Source organism: Clytia hemisphaerica, unplaced genomic scaffold (genome assembly GCF_902728285.1).
Source record: "Clytia hemisphaerica strain Z4C2 unplaced genomic scaffold, Clytia hemisphaerica genome assembly, whole genome shotgun sequence".
NCBI lineage: Eukaryota > Metazoa > Cnidaria > Hydrozoa > Leptothecata > Clytiidae > Clytia > Clytia hemisphaerica.
Window position 1 is genome coordinate 1,317,335 of NW_027103473.1, and position 19,317 is coordinate 1,336,651.

At 36.7% G+C, this 19,317-nt stretch overlaps 2 protein-coding genes across 2 annotated transcripts; both read left to right on the forward strand.

Moving 5' to 3' along the window:
- The first annotated feature begins 4,389 nt into the window (after positions 1-4,389).
- LOC136798385 (uncharacterized) lies at positions 4,390-6,901 on the forward strand. The gene is made up of 3 exons (XM_067054994.1): positions 4,390-4,888; positions 5,145-5,275; positions 5,510-6,901. Exons 1-3 carry the CDS (start codon positions 4,434-4,436, stop codon positions 6,859-6,861), a joined length of 1,938 nt encoding a protein of 645 aa, XP_066911095.1. The 5' UTR covers positions 4,390-4,433; the 3' UTR covers positions 6,862-6,901.
- Positions 6,902-11,373: 4,472 nt separating this feature from the next.
- Positions 11,374-19,042, forward strand: LOC136798429 (cytochrome b-c1 complex subunit Rieske, mitochondrial-like). The gene is made up of 2 exons (XM_067055036.1): positions 11,374-11,662; positions 18,307-19,042. Exons 1-2 carry the CDS (start codon positions 11,464-11,466, stop codon positions 18,915-18,917), a joined length of 810 nt encoding a protein of 269 aa, XP_066911137.1. The 5' UTR covers positions 11,374-11,463; the 3' UTR covers positions 18,918-19,042.
- Positions 19,043-19,317: the final 275 nt, after the last annotated feature.

The following is a 19,317-nucleotide window of genomic DNA, read 5'->3' on the forward strand; positions in this document are numbered from 1 at the left end:
GGAACGAAAATGCCGTGGTTGGATTTAATTGGAATGTATGCAAAACATATGCAAGTTTACACAAAGATTAAAAAGACAACAAAGCATCTTATAAATAAATATTATAATCATTAGAACAATAAAAGATGGAATTTCTTAATCCAAAAGGAAATATTTACAGAACAACAAAAGCCTTTTAGGAATTTGTTCTTAAAGACATTGCATATTCTGTTTTCATGCCATTAAGAAATTCCATGAAGACGGAGTACACACATCAAACTTTCAAAACACGCAAACTGAAAGCAGTAATTATGACGTCACACTTTATCAATGTTTTGATTTGATCATTTGGCGGCTCTATTCCCAGGAGAATAATTTGCCGTCAGCCGAATAAGGATTGTTTTTTACCTTCGCGGGTGATTTTTCAGTTTGAGATTCTGTCTAATGTTATGGTCTTTTGAAGTGCTTGTTCTATAAGAGATGAGTGAATATAATTGTTTTTAGTTTTCAAGAGAAGCAAATGGCCAAGCCCAATTGATTGTTTGGTTCGTGTCCTCCGACCGACTCTAAATATCTGAGAAAAAATGTTCCATTTTGAGTCGGAAAATCAAATCTTCGATCGAAATATATCTCCTCTTTTCCTGTGCTCCACCTTCCCTGCAGTTCTTTCTTCAACTGACTTTTCTTCTACACAAAACATCCATTTCGCGCACGGAAGCGAAATCAAAAATAAGGCACAGCTTACACTTTTCCTCGACGCGTTCTAGTTGTTAGCGAGTCAAAAAGTTCCGGTGTAAACCATCCTTAAAAAATATCGAATCTTTCGAACGTTCGAATTTGAGTGTCGGTTCGAATTTTTAAAAGTTCGAAAGTTTAGTGTTGATTGTCAAAGTGTAGAGTTCGAAGAGCAAGGAAACTTTGAAATTGAATTTATGATAAATTGTGATTCTTTTTAACCCTTTCTAAATTTAATATGAAATAATGATTGGAGCTGGTGAACTGAATGATGAATGGTGTCAAGTATGCATTGTTCATGGTAAAGACATAAAAAAGGTAAAGATTGTATAGATCCGTATTATAAAGACGTAATGTAGAACCCAGAAATATGATCTGTTCGTGCCTCGCAATTTAAACAAAAATCTTGCATAGTAGCCTAAGAAGATTGCAAGGGAATTTTGTCCATGTTAGTGAACAGTTGGGGTGGCTTTTATTAAGATAAATCACGTAAACAAAGACCCTTTTTCCACACTCGATACTATATCATATAACGTTTCTATAACATACAACAACGTAATATTATAACATGAATAATGTTACACATATGATGCCGCGCCTTTTACTTCGCGGTCAAAATTCCCGTGCGCAACGTTTTACTACGCAAAAGTTTTCTTCCAAAGCTCTGAAGGTCGGGAAAATTTTCAGCATTCTGAAAGTATTTTTCTATTCTTACATATAGAATTACGGAATTCCGCCAGACCGCGTCAAGGATTTTGCCGGCCCTGCCTGAACCCCAGTTTCGGATGCGGTACATTAAAGGCCGACTATAATTCCTCTTCGGTGGGAAATTGACCCGCTCCTTTTGAACGTAGGTTGCCGCCGATCCGCCAGGGGAGTATTTGATTGTCATGAAGGTCAAATCAGCGAATGTGTTTTTCCGAATTTCCAATCAAAACTTAGATCTTCAACTTACCCCTGTTTATTATAACTTTCAAAAAATTCTTTCAAAAAATACTTCATTGAGACATCTGAGAATAAATAGTTTCAGAGTTTTTGACATACGCTGTGTTTTTTATTTTTGTTTTAGTACCAAAAGATCTCGGAACCAGAATGGATCGTCGCCATGGGTCAAATCGAAAATCTTTGGGAAGAAGCTCGGGAAAAATTCGACTTGCCATTTGACTCGACTTTGAATAATATTTACACAATTCCCGTTGGAAAAGGAACCCAGTTTGCCGTCAAAGGGTCATCTAAACTACCACTTAGTCGAACCAAGGACCATGTTATTTGGTTTTTTATTGATGATCCAACCAAGAAGCCCGATGTGCAGCCCTACCAACGAAAGGATGCTTTTACCGTCCTTTTAAATCGACGAGCTGCTCGTCAGAACCTTTCGAAAGTTGATGTCAAGAACGCAAAGGATCGACTCTACAATGACATTGTCAACATAACAATTGACGAAGAATTGATGGTGGGTGTCAATGAAATTACAAACTTCGAAAAATTGCTTAAAAAGATATGTTCATTGCTGTGGTACATTGACCCCCACATAAAAAAGATTCAGGATGCCAGCAAAAATGGTAACTGTCCACGACTACCAAAACTGTTTACATCTATCTATGAAGAGATCTACGATGACTATAAGTCAAAAAAGGTTAAGCTACCGAGACTAGAATGCTCGAAACTGAGATCTTTAAGTGATGATTTGTTTGACACTCTAGTGGTTGTCCATCGTACTCAAAATAGCCAGACTTTTATTCATTCGTCTAATTCCTTAGCCCAGTTTGCCAGGGGCTACTCCGAATATTTGGCTAAAAACGCTGAGAGGATGGCAACAAACAGAGCACAAGATGAAGCACCGAGAACTCCTTCTACGTCTTTTTCTCTTCCGGTGCCATTTAAAAAAACCACAGTCATCAAATCTGAGTATTTAAAATTTAATGACAAAATGGAACAGTTGCAAGACTTTGAACCCATCTGGTTAGACAACGATATTTATGACTATGGAATCCCAGACGACAGAAGAAAAAGATACGATTGGTTCAAACAAATCGCTATCAGTAAAAGGTCAGAATTGGGCTCTTTTAATACCACCTCAATTTCCCGGTGCTTTTCTAGTGTTTTGAAAGATTTTAGTGTCTATATACAATCTTTTTCCGATTTACGATGCTCTTTCAAAATGGCCAAAATTCGAGAATATTGTGAAAGGGAATCCACTTGAACCCCCTGGTTTATATTTCTACACCCCTGTCTCATAGCCCCGGTGGGACTTCTTCCCCTTAGCTTAGTTTTCAAGTGGGTTGGGGTATGACACAGGGTTGTATTTCTACAGGCCCATTGTAACTTTGAAAATTATCATTTCAGGATCCAACTTTACCAATACGACGCTGGTTCTACTATAATTGGCAATATATCTTTTGCTTGGTCTTTGGGAGAAGGGTTAATTGATCAGAAAAAGCAGCATGAAGCAATAATGAAAGTGTCAGGACTCGTCCCACAATACGAAACAAGAAAAATCAGACAAGAGTTAACTAAACGATACCAAGGATTATCCAAGCTATCCCCAGTAGCAATACGGAATTTCGTCCAGTTTGTTTCCGGAAAGATTCCAGAGTTCGTGCATTTCATTGTATAATCTAAAAAGCTTAAAAGTTAATTTTTTTCCCAATCGACTCGATTACGGGCTGTATTTTTTACTGCATCTAACATAAGGGCCATCAATATAATACGTACGCAGTGAAGGGGGAGAGGGAGTTTAGCAAAAGCGTACTTCTATTGTTTGAATTTCGTAATTTCTATTGTCCTCTGCGTGCAAATGGGAGGGGGGGTGTCAAACATTTGGAATTTTTTTCCGTACGTACTATGTAGATAACCCCTGACATAATCGTTCTTTTTAGACGCGATAGTGAGACAGACGTGCTTTTCGAGCAATATATCAACATACCATCCGATGGGCAAGATGCATCCGAATTAATCTTTGATTTAAGAAAGTCCAATGGAGCATCGCCAAATGAATTTTTTGAGCCCTTTTACAAGGAGTTGGATTCGATGCTCGAAGAATATGGAAAAGCAGCTGAAGAACGAAGACATTCACTAGTGGCACATCTACCATTTGCTGTTTCGACTCCAAGTCTTATGCGAAAGGTACCTTCAAAGAACTTATTTTTAGCGAAAAGAAAATCTCTCCTTTCACTTTGGCACATTTAAACAGCAGATTCTTTTGGCTTTTTTAAGATTAACTATTGATTGCATCATTATCTAATTATTACATTATTGCTCAGGTGAAAGAACGATTGGAGAAAAAAGGACAAAAGGTGCAAATCCCAAAGTTGTCCACATTGAGATATCAATTTATGCCACCGACTGAAGGTTCGAAAACGAGTTCCATGTATAAAGGTCGATTTGATGTTGTTTGCAAAATCCAACGAAGACAAACCAGAAAAAGTCATCCCGATTCGCATTATGTCAATAGTTATTTCTTGTAAGTATATTATTAGTTGCATAATTGTATAGTTGTATGGGGCTTTGTATATTCAATATAACTTCCCAATTTTCCTAAAACCTATCACGTGATTTAATTCTTATTTGAAATTTAAGGCTCGTATTTACTGGTTTCGTGAATTAAAACACATTAGGCCTGGTCAAGAGTGTTTTTATAACTGTCATTTATGTTTTATTTGTTTAGGAACATCCGCTCTTGGTGTGTTGCCAACAGAGTATTGACAAGCTTAGTATTCATGGATGACAAAGCCAAAATACCCGTGGGTGAGCCTGGTACGCCTGAAGGTGCCACATCGCACTCGAAACGCGCACTTTCGACTTCGAGTGTTGAGCTGGAGTCCGCTGATCACAGTTATCACTTCGTTAACCTCACACCTTCAGTTGATCTATGCTGTGAGATACCAGAAAGCCCATCAGATTCCTTTTTTTCTGGCCAAATATACGTAACCATAAAAGATTCTGTGTTTGATGGGTCTGATGCGGTTCGCCACGTGATCGAACTTTTAGACGTTTTAGAATTGGAAGAAAAAAAACCATTTCTCACACTATTTACCGACGGTGGTAGTGATCATAATATCACCCATCTTTATGTCCAGTGCTCACTTTTGGCTCTATTTTTGGTTGGTGAATATGACATTTTGAATGCTGGAAGGTGTTGCCCTTACCAAAGTTATACAAACCCTGCTGAACGGTGAGTTAGTGATCTACCTAAAAGCTTAAGTTTAAATCTTTGAAAGAATGACGACTCGTTTTTGTTACTAGATTCATTTCAGTGTCTTAGTGCTCACTCTTTTATCTAAATAAAAGTTGTGGATAGGGATAAAAAGCGAGTAAGAAATGGTTTTGGATTGCAATTTTTCTGATTCTCTTCTTCCACTGGGTTTTTGGAGGAATGATTTGGAACGTGGTCATTTTACTAATTTCATTATTTTCTTTTTCTCGTGTAGGTGTATGTCCCTTTTGAATATTGGACTTCAAGGTGTAGCGCTAGAACGGTCTGACGCTGGAGCTTTCGAAAAAACTATTAAATCTGCGAAGTCCATGAAGGGAATGAGAGAACTCAACAAAAAAACTCAAGGTAAATAAAAAATCTTTTCAATTTTTAAGTACATTACTAGGGTTTTGTAAAGAATCTTCATGAGGGACACCATCCAACATACAACACTCGTATGCTCTATTTATACTCTTTCAGATCCTTAAGGGAACTAATTTTCGTAGAACTCGTCGAAAACTAATTTTGAGCCTTCTTAGCGCGAAATAAAGTCTGCGAAAGTTAGTTTCCTTAAGGTGATGAACATCATAAACTGTTTAGGTATGAAACAAGCTTACCAATCAAGTATCAAGACCCCCATTCAAATCATCGAGGATTCGTTTAGTCATCTGGAACTGAAGGGGAAAAATATCAAAATTGCCAAACCCAATAGAGACACCTCCAAGATCGTTGCAGCCTTAAAAAGCATTGAACCAAAAATCGGCACAGATGAAGATATCCCACGAGCTATGGCGAAGCTTCCAAACTTTCCATCCCTTAAATCATATTTGGAAAAACACATGAAAGATGGTTTATATCTCATTCAATTTCGTAAATGCGATGATTTGGCTTGCTGTCAACGCACCATTCAAGATTTGCCACCACATATACCGGCCCCTATTCTATCCCCTGATTCAAATCATTACATGAAATTTAATGATTTATATGGTAAAATCCAAACAACGGAAGCCGACTGTCCTTCTTTGAATGCCGCTACATTCTCACGATCAAAGAAGACTTCTGGATTCAAGTATCTAGCAAGCCTGGTTGTATCAAAAATTGAATGTAGTTTATGCGGAAAATTCCGTTGTGTTTTTTCCACTAACAAAATGTTAAAAACGGACGATCAAAAGCTGCTTGAAGATTTGATCTATTCATGCGGTGCATTGTTAGATTCTAGTAGGTTATACGCATCACAAGCCTTATCTTGTAAGTCCAATATTGAGTCATCGCTTTACGCCACAAAATTTGGAAAACCTCCACCATGCTTCCACTGCGGATCAATGGAAGTCGACACGAAAACTCTAAGAGAGCTCCTTCAAAAGTATAAATCTGTTTATCCAGCCTGTATCAAATGCAAAGAAAGTGGCAAAAAGGAGGAGTATCTTGAGAAAACCAAACGACAAAAGGCTATCAAACGTCCATCTTCTGCTCCTCGAATAATTGAACCAGCATCAAAGGTTACTAAAAACCAAGTCAATGTAACCATCAAAGATAAAACACCCAAATCAGCTAAGCCAGATCAAACTTTGATTCAAATTCAAGATGAACCAAATGAAGCAGATCAGCCATCTTGCAGTAAGACGACGAATGATACAAACCGAACCAAAACAAAACCACTCACAGCAAAAGGAAAGCAAAAGAAGAAGAAACAGAGCCAGATCAAGTTTTCTGCCAAAGCCAGTGCTGAATTTGATCTAACAGATAACTCCGTCTGCAAAATCTGTCACGAAGAAGATGATGCGAGAGCAACCCAAAAAGTCCCTTGGATCGATTGCGACATTTGTGAAGATTGGGCTCACCAGACATGCGCAGAAAGAGCCAATTGGATCAACCTAAGACGGAAAAGTTGGATCTGCTTGAAACATTCTAGAATGACACAAGATCAAAACAATAACGTTACTGAAGAGTGAAATATTTTTCTTTATAATTGAACGATTTCATGAAGTTCCTTAATAATTTTATCAATTTTATTTCATTATAGTTTTCTAAAAATCTAGTTTTGTAAATAAGGTTTCAACCTTGGGGTAAAAATCGTTAAAATACCAAGAAGTACCATAGACCCTGCCAGAGAACTTGATCATAAATTAAAGAACACGTGGTAGAGTCTTATAAAACGAAAATTCAGCAAAAAGTGTTCTTCACTAAGTTTTCTCGATAGAACCAATGGTCTAAGCATTGTTTGTTCAAATTTTTCTATTTAATTATTATTAATTATTATATAATTATTCACACATTTCATTTCAAGCTTGATTTTCTTGTGGCTGAAAGACAATATCATTGAATTCTTCTTCATATTCTTGAGTTGTGCAACACTATAAAAATAAAAGAACACAGAGTAGTTTTTATTGCAACATAGCAGGATTGCACAAACTACACAGTATCTTCATTATACAGGCCTTTAGCTAGGGGTACAGATCCAAAAAGAAACTAGTTGTTTATGCATAGTTATTCCTTTAATCCTTAACTCTTTTCGCATGTTCGAGACAAGTAGGTTTCAAATAAACGGGCCTCCCCGCTTGTTAATTTTTCGAAAATTTTCCAACCCCCCGGACTTTATTAGGACCCCCGTTTATTAATTTTAAGAATTTTTCAGCTATCAAAGAGAAGGTCATTTATTCTGCTCTAAATAGCCTGATTTTAGCCTACATTTACCTTATTTTTGGGTTTTCGTAATAACCCTTCCCCCCGTTTATTTGGAACCTAAGAGTACGCCGTACGCTCTTAAGTTAAGGCCGGTTTATTGGCGTTCGGCGCTTTCATTGGTTTTCGAAAAAGATTACGTCAAGATAGATAAAAATATATTCCTCGAAAGGTACGAAAATGAGGCTGAATACGTACTAGGACTTTTTCTTGGCGCAAAAAGTTGGTAATTCGTTTTTTTTTTAGTTCAGAAAAGACATATCTAGCACCTAAAAGCAGAGGGTTACGGCTGGATTTCTTAAGCACGAGACGCGAACGCCTCAATCTTAAAGCGGGAAAGTGATTTTGCGATCGCAGCGCTCGCCTTTGAATTGCAGTGGATTGGGCTAAATCATAAATTGCTCGAGGAATGGAAGATTTCAAAAATTGAGGTTTTTAGTGGGAAAATGAAAAAAAGGTTTCAATTTTAGCTACCGACCGACCGACCGACCCATTTTTTAAAGTTTCTAGGACACGAACCAAACAATCAATTGGGCTTGGCCAATTTAATCTTTCTTCTACAAGATTACACTTTAATATAATGCCAATTATGCATGTAAGTTTTTATTTAATACTTTCTTTTTGCATATGTTTTGCATACTTTCTAAGGGAATTTCACCACGGCAATTCGGCAACCATAATTTTTGCATACAATTCAATATGGCGGACGCAAAGGCGAAAAGGTCTATTTTGTAATTTTCACTGACTTAGGTTAGTTTTCACTCAACCTTAGATCAAAATCTTCTTCTTCTGCAATATTGACTTAACTGAATTAGAAAAAGGTGAACCAGGGGAACCAAGAAGAACGGAGGTGAACTCATCTGGTAAACCGGCTGAATCAAGGTGAACCCAGAACCCAGATTCTGCACAATTTCTTACAGTACTTTGAAATTTTCTTTGGGCATTTTGAACGTGGAAAATCTTTGTTGTCAACACACTTTTGATAAGCCTTTAAAACATGGAAAATTGGAATGCCAGAGCATTTTATGATAATAAAGTCCTAATTTTGGCTAAAATAAGGTCATTTTTCTTTATTAATTCTAGTTTCATTTTGTTGTATCTTTCAGGTAAAAGATGAAATAAAATAAAAGTAAAAACAGATTCTCAAGAAGAAGAGAACGATGTTACGTTAGTGTATGTATTTAAAAATACATAAAAAGTGTGGCTCAAAGACTGAATAGATTACGCCTCAATAGCTCTTCACTGAATTGGTAGCGGATTCAATGAATATGTGCAATTTTAACGAACATCTCGATAGAGACTACCAGCTCTTCTGCACTAAGCGACAAGTAAATCTATCCTGAAAAGGACTCAGTTTGTAAAGCCCACCAAAGCGCAAATCCACACTTTTTATTTTTCAGAGATAAAGTTAGTTACGATTTAACGATAATATCTAGTCCATAGAATTGATAATTCTGTGTCTATTCCTAACTTAATTTGAAATTTTCAAACCGACTTACCCTCGTCCTTCCTTTTCCCACTGCATAAAAAACAAATAACCTTTTGACCGTATCCTTCTTCTTGGTGGGTCCCCACAAATTAAGTGAGTGTACCGTTCACATCTCAGGCAACTGTGAGCCATGCCACATGGATTATTACAAACTTTACAAATTAAATTTACACTTTTTACACCATTATTTACACTATTTACAACTTCATTTTCATCCTCAATTATCTCTAATTCGTTGTCTCGTGCATCCGCCATATTGGGCATTCTTTTAGATTACAAAATGTTTCCCATAAGATATTTTTCCCTCCTTGCAATCTGTTGGAAATTATGAATTTGGAATTGCTTTGTCCTGTTTTGTTTCTTTTTTTTTAACATTATTAGTTATATTACTGTATGATAATGCAAAATGACTTTTTTGAAATTATGAAATTTTCCTTGGTTCATTTTATATGATATTCTCCTTTTTGTAGGTGAAGCGTGATGCTACAGATCAAATCTGTGTTTTGACTGGACTCACCAACCTTTATAATTATAAGGGTACAGTTTGTATTTATTTTCTAAGTTCAAAATGCCCTGAGTGTGTTTAGTGTTTTCATCTTCTTATATTGTTGTTTCTTAAAACTTTTTTGCTATTTATTCTAGAAAATGAAAAATAGAACGGTTGAAGCTTCATTTTTCTCAATGAGAGATAATCTACAGATGTCATTTTTATAGAGAGGGACTATAAAGAATTTGCAAATGATAGGATATTCGGAAAGACTGCAGCAAATGTAGAGGAAAACTGCACGAATGCAGCGTCGTTGAATATACAGTCAGTCGGAACCACTACATAGAAATGGCAACTATTGCCTTAATAGTAGGGGGAATTTTGTTCGATTTTTTGGAATCGCTTGACTGTTTTGTTAGAAGCACTTGTTATACATTTTTGGAAAGCTAAGGGGTAGGGGAATCGAAACTACTATGTTTCCAATTTTTTTTCGGACACTTTGGTGTGATTTTCGGACAAATATGACGGTCTCAGGCAAAAATCATAGGGTTAAAAATTAATGAAAATTTTAGCTCGAGAAAACGGAGACCTGTTGTATATTTTTGGAAAGCTCTCAAAAAATTAAGATTAGAGATATATTGCAAGTATAGGTGATTTCTGCACCTAACTCGAGATATTAACCCTTGAAAACCGTGTTTTTCAGCCAGAAACAGCTATTTTGTCCAGTTTTTCCGCTTTTTGAAGCTCAATATCTCGAGTTAGGTACTGAAATCACCTATACTTGCAATATATCTCTAATCCTAATTTTTTGAGAGCTTTTCCAAAAATATACAACAGGTCTCCGTTTTCTCGAGCTAAAATTTTCATTAATTTTTACCCCTATGATTTTTGCCTGAGACCATCATATTTGTCCGAAAATCACACCAAAGTGTCCGAAAAAAAATTGGAAACATAGTAATTTCGATTCCCCTACCCCTTAGCTTTCTAAAAATGTATAACAAGTGCTTCTAACAAAACAGTCGAGCGATTTTACAAAATGCCCTCTACTATAACAGGAAATATATCCCGAACGGGAAGGTGAAAATAACCCAAAAAGGAAACTGTTTCCAGATTGAAAATTTCATCTCTTTTCTGTTTCCCGTTTTGATCAAGAACTTTTCATTGTTCCCGAACGGGAAGTTGAATTTTTGTAAACAAAGCAGATTTTTGTTTCCCAATCGAGAAGAAGTTTCCAAATCGGGAAGTTTTTATTTAGGAATGGGGAAAGTAGAATTAAGAAATGATTACCCGGTGGATTTCTTAACTACCCGGTGAAAGGTATTTATTTACCCTCTTTTACAATAGGCATCAGTTATTTACCTTCCACGACCATTCCCGGAGTGCGCAGAGGTCACATTCCCGATCGGGATACTGGTCAACTTCCTGATTCGGAAACTCTATCCATTTCGGGAAGTTTCTCACCTTCCCGTTCGGGGTGGTTCCGACTGACAGTGTTTGTATGTCGTTAAAATGTTTTGCTTGCAACTTGCGAATCGTGGAGGCTCTGGAACGTTTCGCAACTTTTATACATATACGGCTTGTTTCACGAGCGTGATGGAAGGCGGTCGTTTCAGTGTGGTTTACATCCACACTGTGACCTAGTTCATATGATATTTTGGTGCTGTGGGTACAAAACTTCGTGGAAGATTACACAACTTTTCTCTTAACAAAATAGCGTACCTCAAAAGCACAGACAGCTTTTTTAAAAGATTTTACCATCAGATGATTGGCTTGAAGTCTACCATCTTGTACTTTCGAGGAATGTTTTCCTATTAGGAAATTAGAACTGAAAATAGGACAGAAGATAAGACCAACTGCTGAAGGAAAGTGTCCAACCTGTCCAAAATCCCAACGAAGATGCTTTCCACACGAAGTTTATCACAGGGATTCGCCAAATATATTTCACCAAAGGTTGTTGCAGTATCATGTCAAAGAACGGTTCTCCCACCCGTCTTAGAAGAGGCTACAGGAGATCCATTACCAACTTCACCATACAAATTTTCACAAAATAGTCGTGCTCCAAAAACTCAAACAGTTTTGGTCAACTCACTACTTGGTGAGTCAAATTTCATTTAATTTTTCCATATATAATCCCTCATTTTAGTATCTTAACATAAGTGTCATTCTATAAAAAGGAAGGAGACTGCCTGTCAGTGAAGTACCGGGTCAACTGCTCTAACTTTTGGGACGATTGGCGGTCGAATGGGCTCTTCCAGTTAAAGTCTGTTACATGGGGGTGGACGACGGCAGAATTCCAAGGCAAAATGTTTTTTTGGAAACCTTTGGGAGCTTGTTCACGCGTGTCTAATTTGGAAATGCGTGTGTCAATGTTCGATCATCGGAGATATAAGGGGAGCCGTCCATATTCATTTGACAACGCAAAACGTCAAATTGACGTTATGATAGCGACTCCAGAAGTCATGCAACTTTCGTTGACGTCAAACCAAATGTTTCATTTTTCCGTGAACTTTGAACCCCTCAAACTTTTTTTCTATGCATGCTAAAGCGTCCGGATTTTACTAAATGAAAGCCTGTGATCTGAGCTTTCCAGCGGTATGTAACACTGTGGACACGGGCTACAGTAGACAGCAAATTGGTAAAATGCCGAACGTTTTGCAACATTTTGAAAATTGTTTGCCGACGGGAGAAAAACATTTTGCAACTGTCGATGAACGAATGTGTCTGGAAATTGGAGGAAATTGTATTTGAAGGCTGAAACTTTGTATGTTTATCAGAAAAAGGGTGAGGAATTCAAAAATCACATTCGCTAAATTTAGTTCTTTCATTTTCATGTAGTTTTTTTCACTTTTTTTCTTCTTTTGCATGGGAATGTCCCAAAAAAAAGTTTTTATTTCTGCCGAAATATGGATTTTCTTTTCATTTGGCTATTTGGGGTTTCTCCTTTCAGAAAAACTTATTCTTTACTCATAAGTTTTTGTTCCTCCATTTCCAGAGGCCCTTTGAAAATGGGTCCTACCACCTTTTTTGACTCATTTCAACCTTTTCCAAGCTACTTTTCTTCAAAAACAAAAATAAAAACAATGCAATGTCTTCTTTTTAAAAAAAAAATAGATATCTTTTCGTTATTTTGATAATATACTAAATATTTTACAAATATTTTATTTTTTTATAATAAATATTCTTAACACCATCAAAGAATTCTCCTCCAAATTTCAGGTTCTAGCTACACTAGAAAAAGAGATATGCAAAATTGAAGAGTATGAATGGAAAATTTTCTTTTTTTCTTTTTGACCACATTTTCGAATATTTTTTCCAAGCTATTTTCCTAACCTTTTTTTGACATTTTTAGTCAAATTTTTGACACTAAAATTTGAATATCTTTACAACCACTTATCCTCTGGAGGCCTATGACCCCTCATTTTCTTTCTTTTTCAAAGCTCTACAAGATAGGATAGATTTTGAAAAAAAAATTAAAATTTGAAAAATCTTCTGGAGTTGCTAGTTATGAGGGGGTGGGGGTTAGGTTTGACCTTATAAGAAATCAAAGGTATACCTTTTTGTGAAAATCCCGGATATTTGTAACCACCAACCACACTATACTTTTTAAGCTTTCAAAAACATATTCGTGTATGAAGTACGTGAAAATTTGCTGCTCGCATAATCCCATTGGTTCGCGCTATGATATCATTACATCATATTTTCATTGTTTGCGCGATCGAGCGAACCACATCGCACAAGTGGGCAAAGAAGGTGGTACGCCTAAAGCACGGCATGGACCTAGCGCCAAGTGGAGCTTTTGATTTCTTTTTAAATAAAGGTCATTAGCTAAAAGAACACATACACGCACGGGTACAACAAGTCAGGTTTTTGCGGCGGAACGAGAAAACTTTGATGAAAAATGGCTACAACTTTTGGTATACATCAGTACATCGCTTGACGTTATCTGTGGGGGGTGGGGGGTTCAGAGGATAACGTCAATTTGACGTTTTGCGTTGTCAAATGAATATGGACGGGTCCCCTAAGTTTTACCAATGTCTAAACTGTTGACTATATCTAAAGAATACACCTCATTGGAAATTCCACCTCCTCGCGTTGTTGCTACGCAACATTTTTTGGGAGGTAAACAAAGCGCGATATTGCGGTTTGCAGACAAAAAGCCTTACAAAACACCCGAAATATTGATGCCAAAAGAGCCTCCATGACTGAAGAACCACCGAAGTTGTTGTTTTTCTCTTTCTTATAGCTTCTGCTAGCATCTTGAAAGCTTTTTTTTTTTTTTTTTTTTTTTTTTTCAAATTCACTGAAATGAGGTGTATTTTTAGGAACATATAAACAAGCCAGACATAAGCAAATGAGTTCTTGTTTTACGCGGGAACTACTCGCGCTACCATTTATGTTTACCTCCCAATTTTTTTTGTGGAATTTCCAATGAGGTGTATTTGTAAACCTTTTTAAGATCTGTAAAAAGCTCCCTACAGTACTCCCAAATACCGTGAGTGGTCCTAAATCCGACAGCGCTGCCTAATTCCGACCCTCCAAATCAGTGTAGACCTAACTCTTCACACACAAATTACGGGAAACGCATGTTTGGACTTTGTACCCTATGCTGCACTCAAGCACTTAAGCCAAAGTCCTGCAAAGGCGGAACAAAGATCAGTTTTTTGAAGTTTGCAAAAAAACGCCACATAGAAAATCTTTCAAATTCAGTATGTGAATAGAGCAGTAAAAAATACAACTTTTCTATTTTTCATTTTCTTTGCAAAAGTTCTAGGAATGAAAATAAAGGGATAATGACAATTGAATACTATCCATTGATGACCCGCGGCACTATCGTAAAGCTAGAATCGCTTCGCGTACTCTTCGCTTGAGAAAATGATTGACAGATTGAAGTTTTTCACCCGCGCAGGAGTTCGCTCAATCCTCGGAGGATGGTTTTGGAGTGAAATTTTTAAACACGGAATTTTGAGTGGGGCTGAAATTCAAGGGCATTTTACCACCATGGACAAAATTTTTGCTTAATTTGTGACACAGGGGTGTTTAAATCTTATTAATTTTGCCTAAAATGCTCGGTCAATAGTTTCATTTCCTAAAATTTGGTGATTTTTAGTACTCATGTACTAAAATTTTTCTTAAATTTCTGGAAGACCCCACCTAATTTGGGATTTTAGTACACATGGTACTAAAATGCTTTATAGTACGGTCTAGTTGTGCAAATATTGTGCACAAAGGCGTAAAAGCACGAAACTTTGCACAATGGTAGTTTAGGGGTCAAAAATTGATTTAAATCTCAGACCCAAAAAATTGACACCTGTTTGTGTATTTTACAGACCAGAATAGGTTTCCAGACTAAAATGAAAATTCTTTTCTCCAAAGTATGTCATGTTACATACCGTTGGAAAGCATTTTTCATGCCCGTTCAGAAAAACATTACAACCCATATCTGAAAATGAAGCCAATAAAAGTTATTGGGGAAGGTTGTTTGAAAAATGACCGAAAATGACATAATTGCTGACGTCAGCAAAAATTCCAGGACCACACAGACATGTTTATTTTTGTGAAATTCAATAGAGGATCTTTCAATGACCAAATGGATAGCTTTGCTTGAGAGTTAACCTCACTTGACATAGAATATGGCGTTTTCATGACCGGTCGAAAGCCTTAGGCTAAAGGGTTTGCACCGGGCATGCCCATGGTAGAGCATTACTAAGGCAAAATTTGTCAACCTAACAATACTAAAAAAAACTATTGTAAAATAAGCTTGCAGCTGATCTAACCAATAGTATTTAGTACCTGAGAGGTACTCTATTGAATCTACAAAAATAAACACGTTTGGGTGGTCCTGGAATTTTTGCTGACATCAGTAATTACGTCATTTTCGGTCATTTTTTAAACAACCTTCCCCAATAACTTTTATTGGCTTCATTTTAAGATATGGGTTGTAATGTTTTTCTGAACGGGCATGAAACATGCTTTCCAACGGTATGTAACATGACATACTTTGGAGAAAAAGATTTTCATTTTAGCCTGGAAACCTATTCTGGTCTGTAAAATACACAAACAGGTGCCAATTTTTTGGGTCTGAGATTTAAATCCATTTTTGACCCCTAAACTACCATTGTGCAAAGTTTCATGCTTTTACGCCCTTGTGCACAATGTTTATGACTTTTGGCACATTTAGACTGCACTATTAAGGCTTTTTTTGTAATACCACCACGTCACTAAAAGTCATGATGTCTGAAATTTTAGTATCGACCCCCCCCTGTATCATCTATTGCTCAAATTTTCATTAAAAAGCGCCGGGTTATTTTTTTCATGAATCCCTGTAGAAGTTTTGCGGTGCATTTTTTTGCTTGAGAGTCAGGTAAACGATAGAGCGCTTTTGCAGCATTAATCTTTGATACGCATTTTGGCGGGACGCTAGTGTGACTAACTGTGAGTTAATGAACCGCGTATTAAAAGATACACGATTTCTCTTTCGCACCCAGTAGGCTTTTAAATCGAAATATGAGAAAAATCCGTAGTGGAGCGCACGCGAATGTCTGGAACAAAGAAGAACAAATTAGTGCCAAAACGAAATGAAAGATCGAAAGTTGTTTCGAGTTGTGACGTCACACAGCGTCACATTCTATTGCTTTTGTAAACAAAAAAATCTAAATTGATTTCAAACAAATTTACAATTGAAAGTCCGATTTCAAAAAATTTGGACTGACAGGATGGTTATTTACAATGATATGAACAAAATATAATCTAAAAGTTGGCAAAACCTAAGGATAACTCACAACTCGTACATTTGATTAGTTATCAATTCACAATTGAATCTGATAACTTGATTGGGTATAAGTTGCATCTGACGCCTATTTTGGAAATCGAAATCCGTGCTGAGGTGCAATATTTCAAGCAAGACTCCATATTTTTTATATTATTTGGTGACTTAGAAACTGTCATTTTTGGCAAAAATTGTTTTTTTCTTACTAAAAAGAGAGTTATGAAGACGCTATTATGAATTAAGCGAATGACGAAAAACTGACGTTTTATTTTGCTCAAGTACCTCATTGGAGACTTCCATCTCTAAAGGCTTCAGACATCATATTACCTTATCGGCCCTTTTTACGCCAAAGGCCCAAAATTAACGCTAATAAGGGCCGGCGTAAAAGGGCCGATAAGGTAGTTTGAAAGCTACGGACTTGATGTATTTTAATCGGCCTTTTGCTACCCAAAATTGGCTTGTTTAGGGCTCGAATCAGGGGGGGTACCAAGTCGTGGTACTGGACCAGTGCCGAAAAGTTGTACTTTCTTGTTTTTTGAAATTTATCTGAGACCACCATCACTTAGTACCCTGGTACTAAGTTGAATTTACCACTTAAAGTAGGTATACCACCCCTTAATACCCGGTACAGTCTTGATATCACCATTGAGAAACGACACACCACCGTTAAGTACCCTGTACTAAGTTGATTTTCCCCCTCAAAATAGGTATACCGGGTGGTTTAGTTCTTAGTAATTTACTTTTTGGTCTTTGATTTCTGGTACTTTGTGGTACATCTCCTTTAAATTTTCTAAAAAACTTTACAACATTAAAAAACATACCACACCACTCTGTACCCACCCTTAATATCTCAGGAAAAATTCCTGTCAAGTTAGGTAAAGTCAAATATCATTTTCAAGTCAATTTTTTTAAATCCAAAGAAATCAGTTTCAAATAAAAACATTTGTATAACGAGCTTGTCAAAGAAATCAAAAGAACTACAATAAACTAGTCTCGAAAAAAATGAGAAATAAGAATAGCTAAAAATAGTTTTGAAACTGCTCATTCAAAGGCAAAAATGTAACAACCATCTCAAGAAAATCCTAAGAACTTATAAAGTATACTATTGAATTAAAATCACTTCTGGCTCTGCTGGAAGTTTCAAATTTGATTGAAAAGCTTTCTTTTCAACTCATTTTTTTGCATTTTCTTAAAAATTGGTTAAGTCAAGAGAAAGTGAAAGAACATTTTTTGTGATTTTGCAGGATTTTGACTACCAGATACTAACTTGATGTCTCATTTGGTATTGAGACCACCATTTAGTCCCTTGATACAAAATTGCAAAAATTATTTTTCAATTAGGACCACCACTTAGTATCATGTACTAAGTTGTTTTTTACTTGCCTTATCAGACCACCACCCGGCACTGGCCCCCACAACTTAGTACCGACCCCCTGGGGGGTACGGGGCCCCCTGCTCGAATGGGCAGGAATGGGTATAGTTTTATTATTTTTGAAATTTAGTACAACAAATGAAAAATAAGATTTGCTAATACTTTGAAATATGCACAAGCCAAATACCGTTTTTCTAATTTTCTAAAAGAAACAGCACATTTTTAATTTTCTGACTTCACCCTAAAAATGGCTGTTGACCCCATTGAAGTATAAGCCCGAAGGGCTAGAATCGAATCTCTAACCTTTCTCAGGCAAGAACAAGTGAAGCCTTAAAACATGCGTCGTATTTTGACGACGGATTGGATCTAGCAATTCTTTTGTTTTCATGTGATATTTTTTTCGAAATTTAGCAGTAAATTTTAGTTCCAATCTGCCATTTGTGTAAAAATTAGGCGGACCGTGTTAGGCCGTTCAACTTTGGTAGGATTTGTTGGCTTCATTGGTTGACCCTACCCTATTCCTGAAAAATCTTTGAAAAAACAAACATTTTCATTTATCTATATTCCAGTTTTGAACAATTTTGTCTTCATGTTTTTTTAGGAAAACAACAACAGCGATTCAGTCACACCGACGTAAACGTACCCAGTTTCGATGAGTACCGACGTGATTCATGCAAAGATGCTGAAACACGTAGCTCAGAAACCGATCTCTCTCGACGTGCTTTCACATACTTGATGTGTGCCGGTCTTGGTGTTGCAGCTACACACGCTGGCAAAAATGCTGCCTTAGATTTCCTATCAACCATGAGCGCTTCTGCTGATGTTTTGGCTATTGCCAAAGTTGAAGTGGACCTTTCCGTTATCCCACCAGGTAAGAATGCCACCATTAAGTGGAGAGGAAAACCACTCTTTGTTCGTCATCGTACTCAAGACGAAATTGACCAAGTCCGTGCTGTTGCAACTGACAGTTTACGTGACCCAGAAGCTGATGAAGACCGCGTCACCCATCCCAATTATCTTGTTCTTTTGGGTGTATGCACACATTTAGGGTGTGTCCCAATTGCTAATGCTGGTGACTTTGGAGGATATTACTGCCCTTGCCACGGATCCCATTATGACGCTTCAGGACGCATCCGAAAAGGTCCAGCACCACTTAACCTTGAAGTACCACCCTATCAATTTTCAACTGAAACAACTTTGATTGTGGGTTAATAAAGATTGGTGAGAATTTTTGTGGAAAGCAACAGAAAAATGTTAATAAAACAGTATTTTTAAATTTGTAAACTAAAGATTCTGTCTGGAAAAAATAAATGTGAAGTTAATTATTGTAAACATAAGTGTGAATATGTCTGTGTCTGAGACTATATTACTACTAAAGATATTTTAAAGTTTGCTTTTTTGTTGATTTTACACATGAAACATGGATGAGTCGAAAATCGAAAAAACTGATGTTTCACTTTTTTAGTGTGTTCTTATTTTGCTTTTAGGTTTTGTATTTCTAGGTTCTAAACTTACTTATTGACGTTCTTTGTTCTTAATGGACCATGATATTTCAGAAACATTCTGTAAAAAGGCTAGAGGATTAAGGATAGGTATTTTGTGTCAATTTTTA

Excerpts from the sequence above, each read along its gene's own strand:
- LOC136798385 (XM_067054994.1), top strand. The coding sequence starts at position 4,434 with ATGGATGACAAAGCCAAAATACCCGTGGGTGAGCCTGGTACGCCTGAA. Across the intron at positions 4,889-5,144 it reads TATACAAACCCTGCTGAACG|GTGTATGTCCCTTTTGAATA; the intron begins GTGAGTTAGTGA and ends TTTCTCGTGTAG. Across the intron at positions 5,276-5,509 it reads ACTCAACAAAAAAACTCAAG|GTATGAAACAAGCTTACCAA; the intron begins GTAAATAAAAAA and ends TAAACTGTTTAG.
- LOC136798429 (XM_067055036.1), top strand. The coding sequence starts at position 11,464 with ATGCTTTCCACACGAAGTTTATCACAGGGATTCGCCAAATATATTTCA. Across the intron at positions 11,663-18,306 it reads TTTGGTCAACTCACTACTTG|GAAAACAACAACAGCGATTC; the intron begins GTGAGTCAAATT and ends ATGTTTTTTTAG.